Below are 14,597 nucleotides of genomic sequence, written 5' to 3' on the forward strand. Positions count from 1 at the left end.
TTTTGTTTTTTATCCCAAGAGCAGAAGGAGCTGCTGAAAACTGTGATCACAGAAAGGGGTATGGTCTGATCTGCCCCTTTAATAGGTCACTCTGAGGGCAAGAGTGGACACACGGGACCAGTTGGGTAGCGAGGATGGTGCCAGGACTGGGAAGATGGTAACAGCAGATGCGTCCAAGAGATACACAGGAGGGAGACTCAACAGGATGTGCTGATAAAATCCAGGGGGCCGGGAGGCTCAGTGGAAGCCTGGGGTGCCATCCGCCCAGGCAGGAGCACTGGAAGATGAGCCCTCCATCTGCCTGGGCCTGGCAGTGGGTGCCCCGCCCACTGGGCAAACTCCCTCTGTTGTCTAGGTGTGGGACACTTCATGGCACCTGAAGGAGGTCTGTCCTGGCCACCTGCTCCTGCAGGCTGAGCTCTCTTCTCCTGCCTTTTATCTCCTCCAGCCCCCTAGGAGCAGTGACTACACTGAGCAGATCAGAACTTCCTGTCTGTCTGTTATGTCCCACCCAACTGTGGACTCTTTGAGGTCCAAAGCAGGTGGGACCTCTCTGCACCCAGCCCTGCCCCAGGGAGGCAAGGCCTTTCTGCATTCGGAAAGGAGGGATCTTAGGAGGGATCTCTGCAGAGGGGGCCTCTTCATTGGTCTCCAGCATGGCCTGAGCCTTTCCTGTGACCTGCCTCGTGGTGTCACAGTAATCCATCCAAGCCACACCCTCACAGCCACCTCCCGCCAGGCTGGACCTCCCTCTCACACCATGCAGGTGGGTGCTGGTGTCATCCAAGCCCCACACATGCCCCCTGGCTGCCCTGAGCACCTGCTCTTCCTGCCCACCCTCTGGCACCTCCCTAGTGGGGCTAGGCCCTTGTCGCCCAGGCAAAGGTCACTGGTTTGGGTCTAGTGTTCTCATACCTGGCACATCCCTCATGCCAGGCGGTCAGCAGGGACCATGGACTTAGGAAGCTCCTCATCCAGGAGACCCCTCCCGCTCGGCCCCGACCTCCTCTGGGGCCCCAACTCTGAGAAGGCCCCTCACCTCCACCGCAGGGCTTGGAGCAGGGAGACCACTTCTTCAGAGCCCACTCGTAGCCCACGGAATTGTCCTCCAGGACATTGTTGCCATCCACATTGAGCGAGTCCTCATGGATCATGTATTTGTAGGTCAGCGAGATGCGGGCGTCCCCCTGCGGGATGACCTGCCCCGGAGACGGACGTGAATGTGTCTGCCCACCACCACCCTCCCTCGGTGACCAGGTTAGGAAAGTCAGCCCGAGGAACATGCGTGGCCAAGTCTCATTATTCACGGTACTCAGGTTCTAGAAAGTCCCGGCAAACACCGAATCTGCCAGTACTGAACCGCTGCTCGCAGGGGAACATGGCATCAGGGCCTGCGAACCTCTGGTCGTGACAGTTTCATTGACAGTCAATGCATAAGCTCATTCTATGTGCGTTTCTGTTTAAAGACACCTTAATTAGTACATGCCATTGATTCAATAACACTGAACTCACGGCCAGCACCTGGTTACTTGTGCCTGGACGCAGCTCATCTAACACATGCGCTCTCTCCTTAGGGTAAACCTGCAGCTTCCTGCTCAGAGGAACACCAGACCCATGCTTGGGGCCATTTTAAACAATGAAATCATCCCCCAAAAGCACAAAAATGCGGACAACATGGAAGTAAATAGAGTGTGAAAAAGACGCTTGTTTGCAGTAGCAGCTGAAACAAGAAGCAGAGCCTTGCCTGTTTCCGCCTCCTCACGTTTTCCCCTGCTCCACTGCAAGTACAGGCAGACCTTGCTTTACGGCGCTTTGTTTTACTGCGCTTCGCAGATATTACGTTTTTTTGGGTTTTTTTCTTTTTTGCGGTATGCGGGCCTCTCACTGTTGTGGCCTCTCTCGTTGCGGAGCACAGGTTCCGGACGCGCAGGCTCAGCGGCCATGGCTCACGGGCCCAGCCGCTCCGCGGCATGTGGGATCTTCCCAAACCGGGGCACGAATCTGTGTCCCCTGCGTCGGCAGGCGGACTCTCAACCACTGCGCCACCAGGGAAGCCCTTTTTTTTACAGATTAAACTTTTGTGGCAGCCCCACATCCAGCAAGTCTATTGGTGCCATTTGTCAACAGGATTTACTCACTTTGTGTCTTTGGGTCACATTTTGGTAATTCCCACAATATTTCAAACTTTTTCATTATTATTACTTTTATTATGGTGATCTCTGATCAGTGATCTTTGATGTCATTGTTGTAACTGATTTTTTGCTTTGTATTTTTAATCAAGGTATGTACATTGTTTTCCTTAGACCTAAGGCTATCACACACACTGGGAAACCAAAACGTTCACGTGACTTGCGTTATTGCCATATTCACTTTACTGCGGTGGTCTGGAACCGATCCTGCAGTATCTCCTGAGGTATGCCTGTATTGATTTTGGGATTAGACATACTTTCAGTAGGTGAATTTACCAATACAGAAATGGCAGATACTGAAGCCTGACTGTATATGCACTGACAAAGGCAGGGCACCAAAGGCGTTTCTGGGGATGAAAAGTACATGCAGCTGAGTTGAGCAGAGCAGAGCACAGCGCACATGAAACACCCCATCCCCACAGCTGCGCACTCTGGTGTGGGGCGCTGGGTCCGGGTGCCTGAACCCAACCATGGTGTGCTCACCTTAACGGAGGGGCAAAAGTCATCTGAGCCTTACCTGTAGTGTTTTAACTTTTTTTACTGATAAAATGTATTATGTATGCAATTAAAGTTAATTTTTAATAAGTGAATCGGGAAATCAAGCCCCCTCTGTACTCCCATCACCAGGAGCAGCCTGTGGTCCTGGACTCAGGAGACCTGGGGTCCAGTCCTGTTCAGGGACAAAGTCTAGTGTGACCTGGGTCTAGCAGTCCGATTTCCTGAGCCCCATTGGTCACCCCCAGAGAGTGGCTGGGTTTGGATACAGTGGCAGACATGAATAAGCATGATGAAAAGTGGTCATGAATGTCACCCAGAGGGGGAAACCTAATCGCTTGCAGGGGATTTTGTCTTTAGTCACCCAGGGGTCGATACAGGGCCCAGAGCCCAACTGGTGGTTCCATGTCTGTTCCTTGCTCTGACACAGAGATAGAGACCCTTGGTCCAAAAGTCAGGCCAGAGAGGCCGTTCAGAGCATGGTCCGAAGTATGCAGGGAGGCTCAGGGTTCCCAGGCACCCCTCCATCCCTTCCCTAGCAGCTACTTGCCCCCTGTCTGGGCAGCCAGGACACAGTGGGCCTGGCCCCTGCCTCGACTTACCAGCACAGTGATGGTCCCATGGAGGGGGCCCATGGTCTGCAGCGTCTCCCGGCCATCCTCATCCCGGTACTCCCACTCCACACCCATGGCAATGAAGGTTTTGGAGTTGGGATCCACGTCATTCTCTTCATTTAAAATGAACTTGCCTGTCTCCAGGTTCTTGACGGCTGAGAACGGCAGAAGACAGCCAGTGTCACCCAGGGGCAGAACTGCGGGAAGGCTGGCAGGGTATGCTGGTTTGAACAGGTTGGGGGAGTTACAGGGAGCAGAGCCCCTCGTCTCCCAGCTGTCTTCTGCCAGGGGCCCGTCAGTCCCACTGACAGCCCAAATCACCTTGGGAACCTGACTTGCCCTTTGTCTCTCAGCCAAAACTAAGTTTCCCTCTAACCCTGCCCTTCTGCCAGGCCCAGGGCCCTTTCCTGTATCTGTCCCTCAGGCCCTGAAGGAGATGCTACATGGCAAGGGACTCGGCAGGCATCAAGGCCACCTACTTGCTGTCTACTTGGAACACTCAGTGGGCTCTCAGAGCCACTGCCCTCCCTGCCCCAGCCCCCCGGGTGAGGGGCATCTGCTGGACACCAGGGCACAGGGCTGGGTGAGGGCTTCCTTTCCTGGGGTGAGCATACGTCCCATATGTCTCCCCACCCTGCTGGTAACTGTGGCTCAGCCTGGGTCCCTACCAGTTCCCTACAACCCAAAGAGGCCTGACCTGGCCCGGGGACCACTCAGGCCACTAGGCATCCACAAAGAATGTCTAGGAGCCAAGAATCCACTGGTCAGGAAGCCCCACGCTTCCCACAGCGGAAGGTGTCTGCTGGGGGTCTGCTGGAAGATTTTAGGTGGTGTCACAGACTGGGCACAAAAATCATGGGATCACAGAGTTAGGAAATCATTCCCTTCACAAGTCTCCTGGAATCCCCTGAGAGCCTCAGCGGGCGCCAGGAGGTCCTCAGCTTGTCACTAACCCTCCCTCCTCTTGTGCAGGGAGAGCAGGAAACAGTGTTTAGATAGACGTGTCTTTTTTTTCAGGGATCAACTTTCATATTTGCCTTCTACTTAAGGCAAGTGCCACTGGCTTTGCATTTTGGGATAGCAACATAAAGTCTCCTCTTAAAATAAGGAAGAAAGAAAAATTCATGTTAAAAAGAGTGGTTGTCTGTCTCGCGTCAGTGGCGGGGGCCAGATGGAGGCAGTCATGGAGCCCCTGACCCAGTCTGGCCTCCAGGGCACAGGGAGGAAGGTCGGGGCCCAAATTGGAGGAAGAGACTTGTATGGGGTCCCCTCAGTGACCTACTTCCTACTTCACTTCCTCCTTCGGCCTTACATCTTGGTGGGGGGCATGGATGGGTGAAGCCCCTTTGAGGAGCCCTAGGCAGCCTGGAGGAGCACAGCCCCACAGGGGGCTGCCATGTGAGAAGGGGGCACTCAGAGTTGTTAGAACATCCAAATTTTCAACAGATGCCAGGAATCCCTATTCCAAAAGAATCACTTGAATTTAAAATGAAACTAAATGAAAAAATGCAAATGCGTCATAGAAGCCCATCTACCAGCTGGCCTTAGCAGCCGCTGCTTAAGGACCTTGCCTGCCTTCCAGTGGACGGGGGCTTCCCCCTTGGCCTCAAGATGGACTTAGGGTGGGGAGGTGTGGCATGTTTTAAACACATGTCCCACCACAGCTGCTGCCAGGGAAGCCCTCTGATCCCAACCCCTGGCCTCTCCATTGGGAAATGATTCCAGGAGACGTCCACCAGGTGGGCCAGGCCAGGGACAGGGGAGATGGGGCTGCAGCCACGCCTCTCAGCTGGGCCCCTGATCCCTGGAAGAGTCAGGCTGCAGATTCACCGCACTGCCTGGGCTCCGACACTCACCCAGGTGGTGGCTGGTGGTGTCCACCTCCTGGATAAGCAGGTGTCTGGCTCCTGCCGGGATCTCAAACATCTTGATGTAACCTTTGTTGGGATGTGGGGAGACAAAGCCAAATGAGAAGGGAGAGGCCGTCGAATGCAGACAATGCCAGGAGGGCCTTGCCCTTGAAGGTGGTTCCAGAGCCCCCAATGTTTTATGGGCTCTGACTGCCCACCCAGAGAGGGGTCCACGGGAAAGCTAGCACATCCCAGCCAGCCACAGCCCTTTGCTCATCTTCAAATCCAGGGGCTCCTTCAGCCTCCTCCATTGAAAACTTAGTGGGCGTCCTCGTGAGTGTGCCTGGAGTCACACCTGGGCACGGAGCTAAGATGCCACATCCAGGAGGGAGGCCTTCAGCAAACTGCTTGCCCTCCCTGGACCTCGGCGGCTTAATCCGCAAACTGAAGACAGCCTGCTCACGTGGGGCGATGCAGAAGGTCAGCTCCTGGCACCCTGGCACCAGCTCTGAGTGGAGTCTGGCAGGTTTGTCCCATGGCCTTCTTCCAAAAGAGGTGAACCAAAGTGGCTTCTCACCATTTGGGACAGAGGTAGAGCAGTCAGCTGCAGCAAGCCCACCCAGAGCACCGAAGCCAGACGGAGGTACCACTGTGGAAGGAGGCTCACCAAGCGGTCTGTTTTCCCAGAGCCCACCTTGGCCAGGGACCCCAAGTTCCCCAGCCCCGTCCTGTGGCCCTGTGGGGACAGGCTTACATGTCCCTAGGCCACAGGCTGCACTGACAGCCCATCAAAGTCCTGCTGACAGGTGGCTGGGGGTAGCAAGCAAGGGAGGCCAGCTGGCGACCGGAAAGCCTTGGAGGGCTGGGGAGGGTGCCCTCAAGTAAAGACTTCTAAGACCCACCCTGTGCACATATACCCTGGCATTATCCCTGTCCCTGCCCACCCTGGGGCCTGGCGCAGCTGCCTCTGGCCTGATTCTCTCTCCACCTCACCCTCCCAGACTTACACCCCCTCTCCCGAAAACATCCGAGAACCCGGTCAGAGCCACCTGGCCAGGTGCTGTAGACATTCAGGCCTGGGTGCCCTGGGAAGGGGGAGGGAGGGGCGCACTCACCGAGCTTCTTGGGCGAGCGTGTGAATGTGCCCTTGACCACCTTGCAGTGGGAGTTGTCCCCTCCACACACACCACACTTGTCCTCCTGCTTGCTGGAGCCGATCACCCCGTCGCAGCCCACCTTCTGCAGAGGGGTGGGGAGGTGCAGTGTACACTCGAGACTCCCTCTCCCTACCTGTTCCCTCCACAGCCCAGGTCAGGGCACCCCTTCTTAGCAGTTCCTGATGCAGGGGAAGGAGAGGGGGCTTTGGAGCAAGACAGACCCTGTGTGCCCACCCAAGGACCAGCCTTTCCCCCTCACTCATCCACTTGTCTGGACAGTGTGACCTGTGGAGGGCTCTGTACAGCCTAAACAGGGCCTGGTCCTGAAGCTGCCCTGCCACAGCACGCTGGTGTCCTAATGGACATATCAGACATGGCCTCTGCCCCTTCTCCCGGCTGTCCACGCAGCGCAGCCCCAGAGGCGGTCCCTCCATGGCTCGCACCCAAAGCTTAGGCCAAGGTGTCCCTCCCTCACACTGCCCCCAGGAACAACGTCCTCTTCAGTCTGTCTCGGGGTGTCTGGGAAGGAGGTGACAAGAGTTGGTAGGAACACTTTTGCCTTCATTCTCTCAACCAATCCTCTCAACACTGTCCACTCTAGTATTGAAAATTGTTCCACACAGAGCAGGGACGTTCCTTGCCCAGGGCCACCTGGCAGAGGCAGTAACAAATTCCAGTTCTGTTACTCTCTATAGCCCTGCCGATAGCACACCATTCCCAGGGCCCCAGAGCTCTGCGGGGAGCAGACCCTGGGTCTGAACACACTGCCTGAGGCCACTTTCATATCCATGACCACACTCTGCAGGGAAGACCACCTCTCCTCTTAGCTGGTCTGCTCGCCGTCTGATCTGAGCGCACCATAGCTCCACAGGTTTCCCTCTTCGCCCTGGCTGCCAGAAAGCCCAGAGCCAAGTCTCCCCTCAGGATCCTCCTATCGCCGCCTCTTGTGAGACTGCTTCCTTTCCCTTTGCTCTTTGATTTATTTATTTTTTTTGATACATCTTTTTCGTATTTTATTTTTGCTTTTTTAAAATACACACTTTAAAAAATTTTTTTTATTGCTTCACAATATTCTGTTAGTTTTGCTCTTTGATTTCTGACTTTTGTCTTACAAAGACCTTTGAGGGCAGGGTCTCTAGACTATGAAGGGGCTACAGAGCCACTTCCTGGCAATGCAGTCTCAGAGAAACTTCGAGTTTGTTTCCACATTCGTGACATGGAGTCAGAGCAGCAAGGCCTGCCAGGGCTGTTGCCCAGATGAGAGGATATGGTCCTTGTAAACAGTCACACGTTGCCTGAAGGATGAAGCTGATGCTGAGGAGGAGGGAAAAGAGGGGAGGAGGGAGAGGAAGGGAGGGAGGGGAGAACCTCCTGTCCAGCCAGGGCAGTTGTGATATTGTGATTTATGATATATATATATTTGGTCTTCATCCAGTTTCTGGCTAGACCTCCTAAAACCCTTGGAATTTTCTGTGGTGAGAGCCATAAAGCTGTCTTTATGGGGGGGGGGGTTGAGTAGGTGGTCAGTGACCCATTATTTAGTCAGTCATGCCTGTAATGAAGTCTCCATAACAACCCAAAAGGTGGGGTTTGGAGAGCTTCTGGGTTGGTGAACACATAGAGATTTGGGGACAGCAGCATGCTCTGGAAGGGCCTGGAAGCTCCATTCCTTCCTACATACCTTACCCTAAGCATCTTCCATCTGCCTGTTCCTGAGCTATATCCCTCTATAATAAACTGGTAATCTAGTCACTGTTTTTTGAGTTCTAAGAGTCACTCTAGCAAATTAATTGAACCCAAGGAAGGGGTTGTTGGAACCTCCAATCTACAGCCTGTTAATCAGAAGCACAGGTGACAACCTGGACTTGTGATTGGCATCTGAAGGCAGGGGGCCGTCTTATAGGACTGAGGCCTTAACTTGTGGGATCTGATGCTATCTCTGGGTAGGTAGTGTCAGAACTGAGTTAAATTTTAGGACGCTGCCAACTAAAAATTGGCACTTGCCTTCTGCTTCTACAAGGATTAGGTCACTAGCCACTGCAGTCGCTGACCTTCAACGCACCAGAAAGTTCAGGGTGGAGATCAGGAATGAGGCACTCTTGTGCTCTGGGAAAAACTGGCAGAACAGGCCTTCAGAGAGTTAGATATTTTCAGGAGAAGATTTTATGAACCCATAAATTCTTGCATCTTCTATCTAAGAAAGCACCAAAATCATTAATGGCGACATCTGCTCCTGGTGACCAGCAGCAAGCCTCCGCCACAATGTGTGCTTGACTGCACGCACCCGCTTTCACTAAAACCACGTATAATACTGACCTCCGCTTACCTCTTTGGAGCAGCTCCTCAGAGCTGTAGTCCTCATTTTGCCCCAAATAAAACTTAACTAACATCTCTCACATTATGCAATTTTTTTCAGCCCACAACATCCAGCTGGTGTCAGAGAATTGCTTGTTGGACACGTAGGGGAAAATACCCCAAACTGGGATTGGAATCAGAATCTTTATGGCCTCATTTAATTCTTGATTCCCTGCTGTGTGTGTGTGTGTGTGTGTGTGTGTGTGTGTGTGTGTGTGTGTGTCTTTATTCTCCTGACATGTCTTTTGCTATCATTTCTCTTTGAAACTTCCTGAGTCATTGTGTTTTGATATTCTCTCATTGACAGCATCCACTTGGATATTAGATTCTTTTAAGAGTTTCACATTCACACGTATTGTGAGGACTCCTACATTTCATCTTATCACTCCCATTTCCTTTGTGTGTTTTCGTTCTTTCTGTCTCCTTTGTTTTCTAACTTTTGCAATGTGACCATATATAAATGTAAACATTTTCTAATTATGCAAAACTCTATCATTCTACTGTTACCTGTTCAAAGTCACCATTAATTAATGAAATACCCTATTCTTCTCCAGTTGTCAATGTCAGGAGTGAAGCTCTAGACACGCCCACTAACCAAGAGGGTGAATTAGTGTTCCTCCTTCCCTGTTATGTTTGTACCATACGCACAGCTGCCATCTAAAGCTACTTCCACTACTAAATGTTTCCCATGCCACAGCCTCTTTTAATCAGAGTTTTTAATATTTTCTCTGTGTTATGATGTTTTGACATCTTAAAATCTTGCTAGTCAAGAAGAGCTAGCCAGTTCTTAGGGACAGCAATGGAAGCACACCTTTCATACACAAACCAACTGATTTCTCGCTTTATCAAACTCTCACACACTAAGCCAATATATCTCTGCCCTAAATCACCCCAGGGTCAGATACTAGGAATCTAGAGACCACTCCTGCCAGAATTATTCAAACTGGCCAATCCCAAGCTGTTTACTCTGCTTGCCTTGCCTTTCCCATGGAAACCCCAATAAAAGCTTTGGCCCAGACTTTCTCCTGCTGCCTCTGCCTTGCAGCTGAATCTGGTGCTTCTCCATGTGGCCCTGCACAGCCTGCCATACCCTTCCCTCAGGAAATGTAAGTAATCAGTTCTTCTTTCAATGGCACTGACTTCTCTGTGTCATCATTTGGTCACCTCCATCAATCAGAACCCCTCAGGTACAGGGGAGACACTGCTGTCTTTAAGTATTTGGCTGAGCGTTTGGAGTGTGAGCAGACTGTATGGCCTGCCCTCCCTGCTGGCTGCAGTCCTACTGAAATCACGTGGTTGGAGAGAACCCCTGAGCTTGCCTCCAGCTGCTCCACACCCCACCTCCCTGCTCTTCCAGCCTCACCCGTCTCCGCCAGGGGCCCTGTGGCATTCTGCCAGCCTCTCTGCCAGGGACATCCTGAGGATGCTCGTTTCTCAGGAAGGTGAGATGAGAATCAGCCTCTTTGACACCTACAATCAGTCTCATCTACACAGAGGCTTCCAGGCATTTCTAGGGGACGGGCCAGTTCTGCACTCATGTTACTATTTTATGCCGAGTGTGCCCCACAGTTGTCTCTTGTAACAGCCTAAGATCGAAGCCAAAGACAATAAAGTAACAGAAAACACAGCAGGGCATTTCTACAAAGAGCCAAACCAACGAGAGCCATGGTGGGCACCCTGATCGAGGGTAAGCTGTCCAGTGCCCAGAGGAGTGCAAGGACATGGCAGTGCTTCACAAGGGGTCCCCCAGGGACCACGTGCATCAAGATCACCTGGTAAAACTGGTAAAACTCATGCTCTGGGCCACAGCCTCAACCTACATAAGCAGAATCTCTGAGGTGGAGCCCCAAGCTCCTCAGGTGGTTCCTCAGACTCGAGTCTGAGAACGCTTGTCATGGAGCGGGGCAGCAGGGAGCAGGGGGTGGGAACCAACATTTGCTGAGAGCCTGCCCTGATCTAGATGCTGTTTGCAACACTTTGCAAGCTCAACCTCAGTGAATCCTCCCAAAGCCCCAAAAAGCGGAGGCCGTGAGCTGCGGCTGCCCCTGCTCCTGTGGCACCGCACTGGCCTCGTGGCACTCACCCTGCAGTCCCCGCGCACGCAGAGGCTGAAGGCATCCTTGTAAGAACAGCGCGTCCCATCATGCACCATGCGCTTCATGGACACCACCTCCCCAGTCTCCTTGGACTCACAGTAGAGGTGGCATCTCTCTTTGGCTGGAAGGGAAGCAGTGGGGTGTTGGTGAGGAGGGCCAGCTGCACCGCTCACTTTGCCTCCAGTTTCCTTCCCAAGTTTGCTAAAGGGAAGCACCCTGCAAGGAGAAAGTCTCACCCAGGAGGGTCTTCTTATGATTCACCCAGTCCCCTACATGCCTGCCCTGGGCCGGGGGAGAAAGCGAAAGGGGGCAGATAACTGCAACCCCCTTCGCGACCCTGTTGTGTGGGACTTAGGAAGAGCTTTTCCCAACTGAGCCAGGCTGTTGTTGGTGCAGCCAGGTCTCAGATGCCCGAGGCCTTGCCCAGAGACCCCCATATCGAGGGGAAGGGAAAATGGCTGTTTGCCAGGTCTCTACCTGGAGACCCTTTTCAGTCAACCTCTGAAACCCCAAATGCCAGGGAAGGTCTCTGGCACCTTCCCTTCTCAGCATTTACCTCCGTGGTCACTATGACACCACGTCATTATTTGATTTTTCGCCAGACCAAAGCCTCGCTCTGAGAGGGGGATCTGTCTGCTCCGGCACCGCCTCTTTGAATGCACACGTGGGGCTTGCAACAGGTGCTCAGCCGGTGTGACACGCATGGGGTGATGGAGACAGCAGAGCATGCCCCAGTCCCCACTCCCCTCCTCTGCCCAATGCCTGGAAGGAACAGAAACTGTGTTTCTCCATCATTTAGTGGGAGGGGGACCCAAATGAAATATAAACACCCTCATGCTCGAAACTACCAGACTTTTCAGTTCTAGGAGCCAACAAATGCCTTTTGATGCTTAAACCAGTTCAAGTCACTTGGAACTGAGAGCTCCCACTGAAAGATGAGAGGTCAGAAGTAACCCGATTCCTTGGCAGGCTCCGCCCCTGCCCTCCGCCTCAAGGCTGAGCCAGGGTAAAGGTGCAACGCTAGCCTTGCCCACTGGGTGGCGAGCACAGGAGCCTGGGGCCAGCTGGGCCCCGCCCTCTTCGCTGCCTCCTTGGCCAGGTGCAGTTGTCTGGCTCTTCTGGGATTGTAGTCCTGCCGTGAGCCCCAAGCCGGCAGCCACCCTGCCCAGGGTGGACTCTGCTGGCATGCCCATGCAGAATCAGTGGTCCAGTGAGCCCTGGCCTGTACACTGAACGCTCACTCCCCTTAGGGCTCACCATCCCGGTGCTCGTGGGGCAGCCAGTGGTGCTGGGCGTCACCATGCTCGAAGTATAGGTCCCATTGCCGGCACTGCTCCTCACGGAAGTCAGCCAGGGCGTCAGGGCAGTCCTGGGAGTTGCAGAGCTGGAAATCGTAGGCAAGGCCTGAGCAGGTGCGGCCCCCATTGGCTGGGCTGGAGGAGAAAGCAGAAAGGCCTTGCAGCTCGGTGCCAGGAAGAGGCCAGCACACGGGGTGCCACTTGTGGGATCTGGGGGGAATCCATGATCCTTGGGGGTCAGGGGGCAGCTCTGCTGAGTGAAGGGACGCAGCCTTGCCCTGTCCCAGCCGCAGGACCTGGGCTATCCCCCAGCCTCCAGGGCCTTGGATCATCACTGTAGAAGGCACTGGTAATCCTCTCTCGGGGGGCCCATGGGAAGGGAGCATCTACTCAGCCCCTGTGCACCCCCCACCCCCATCCCAGCTCCTGTAGCTGTGGCGGTGAACCAACAGTGAGCTGTAACAGGGTGTTAAGGTTCTGCTGTGCCTCCGGCCATAAGCCCCAGGGTGGTGGAGCTGCGTGAGCTCCCCTACATCTGGGCCTGGGCCTCACACACGCTGGGAACTCAGAGCAATTCTGAAGTAGTGGAATCTTGTTACAAGTGTTCTTAACAAGTGTCAGGTACACAGTGGGCACTCCATCTCCAGCTTTCCTCCACCTCAAGAAAACTTGGTCCGTGTTTCTGTAATTTCCTTACTTTGTTGAGAACACCAGCAGTCCACAAAGCACTAACCCCACAGGAAAGGCACCAGCTGGTGGCCAACAGGTGCCCATGGCAGGCAGGGTGATGGGGTGTGGCAGGCCGGCACCCTGGGAGGAGCTGGGGAGCTTCAGCCAAGCAGAACCCAAGGCCCCCCCCGAGACTTGGGCAAAAGTCATGTTCTGCTGTGATGATGGATGTATAGCATATGGCACTGTAGAGTGAATGATGGAAGGGGCTGGCTTCCATGAGGCTCCTTGCACAGCGCCGTGTTCTCAGGGGAAGTCGGTGGAAATACCAATCCGAGAAATTTGTGGAGAAAGAACCAAGAAGCCTCAGTGTTTGATGGGGACCATGAAAGAAAGGGTGATTTTGAGATTTACACCAGGGCCACCGATGGGACCACAGACCAACGACAATACCAACCAGAGCATCACCAGGAGGGGGTGCAGCCCTGGGTGTAGGTTGGGGAGCCCAGGGGCGTCGTGCAGCAGGAAAAAGCAGGAAGGGGTCAGGTGTCGCTGGAGCCCCGGCCAGCCCAGACAGGAGCCATACAGATTCAAATGGAAATCCATGATAATTCCAAAAGAGAATGTGAGTTGGAGAATTCAGGGGAGGCCAGGGAGGAAGAGAAATTGAAGAGCTTGAGCTCATGCTGTAGACTGTTGGCAGTTCTGCAATCAAAAGAGTGGCGAGGCAAAGAACACAGAGGGAACTCAATCCAGTGAGCGGGGGCCCAGCTGGGAACCTCAGGAGTCTTCACACTGGCCACAGTGTCCCAGGAAAAGCTACTAAGCCAGGGAGCAGCAACTAAAGATGGGGCAGCATAAGGCCCAGCTGTCATCTTCAGGAGGACACGTGAAAGGGGAGGCCCACGGGGCTCACTGGCATTGCTGTGGGGCCTGTGGGTTCTGAAATGCTCTGGGCGCTGCAGCTGTGCGTATTCCCCACAGATGCAATTGAGGCTGGCATAAATGAACCGTGCTCAGAGCTCTGTGTGGCGCATCTGTGTTGTCTGATGGTCACTGATGTGCACGGAATGCTGGCACTGACCAGGGGTTAGCTACTCTCCAGGCCCAACGGTGTTTGTGAACAGATGGAATGGCAGGCAGTTCTGGCCGTTTTGCTCACGTCACTGCTGCCCCTGTCCCTTGCTGCCACCAAGAAGGCTGAACCAGCCAGAGGGGTAAGAAAATCCCTAGAGTGTGCAGGTGGGGAGGGACAGAACATAGAGCACCCAGAACCTGCATGATCTCCCCCAGGGCCAGACCTGGGGGTGAGTCCCCTGGACCCCAAGAGCCCAGCATCAGACACCACGAGGAGTCAGGGCCTGGTGGGGGGAGAGAGGGGTTGTCAGGCCAGATCTGCTCTTCTGACTGCGCACCCTGGACCAGAACCTGGAAGTCCTCACCCAGCACACTGTAGCCTCTGAGCTTCTAACTTCTTGTCTTGTCAATCTCATCTTGAGGCAAGTGTAATAGCCCTAGGGGAGCTCTGAGGATAGCACAGGGGATGGGGCCTGCCTGGGAGGCAGGATGGGGAGCATGGATGGAGATGGGAATCCAGCGGGCCTTCAGGCAGCCTCTCCAGGCTGTTTCTCCCCTGGGCAGCTGGGAATGGGTGGCATGTCACTGACCCTGCCTCTTGCCTGATTGCAAACATCTGCTCTCCTGCTCAGGCTCCCGGCATCCTGGGGCCCGAGAGAGCCCTCCTCTTTAACCCCATTGCCCCATCTCTGTTCCGCCTCCTATTCTTTTTTTTGTGTGTGTGTGTGTGTGTGTGTGTGTGGTACGCGGGCCTCTCACTGTTGTGGCCTCTCCCGTCGCGGAGCACAGGCTCTGGA

The 14,597-nt window shown here is 54.1% G+C and overlaps 1 protein-coding gene across 3 annotated transcripts in view; it reads right to left on the reverse strand.

Moving 5' to 3' along the window:
* ADAMTS2 (ADAM metallopeptidase with thrombospondin type 1 motif 2) overlaps nucleotides 1-14,597 on the reverse strand; it is a 247,008-nt gene that overhangs the window by 13,277 nt on the left and 219,134 nt on the right. For all 3 annotated transcript variants that reach the window (XM_012538326.3, XM_049708447.1, XM_049708446.1), the window contains 6 exons: nucleotides 12,014-12,189; nucleotides 10,744-10,877; nucleotides 6,264-6,387; nucleotides 5,155-5,235; nucleotides 3,287-3,453; nucleotides 1,040-1,199 (listed from right to left, as the gene is read on the reverse strand). In XM_012538326.3, the coding sequence (XP_012393780.2) occupies nucleotides 1,040-1,199; nucleotides 3,287-3,453; nucleotides 5,155-5,235; nucleotides 6,264-6,387; nucleotides 10,744-10,877; nucleotides 12,014-12,189 (842 nt within the window). The remainder of the gene's footprint in view (nucleotides 1-1,039; nucleotides 1,200-3,286; nucleotides 3,454-5,154; nucleotides 5,236-6,263; nucleotides 6,388-10,743; nucleotides 10,878-12,013; nucleotides 12,190-14,597) is intronic.

Source organism: Orcinus orca, chromosome 3, assembly GCF_937001465.1.
Source record: "Orcinus orca chromosome 3, mOrcOrc1.1, whole genome shotgun sequence".
NCBI classification, from domain to species: Eukaryota; Metazoa; Chordata; class Mammalia; order Artiodactyla; family Delphinidae; genus Orcinus; species Orcinus orca.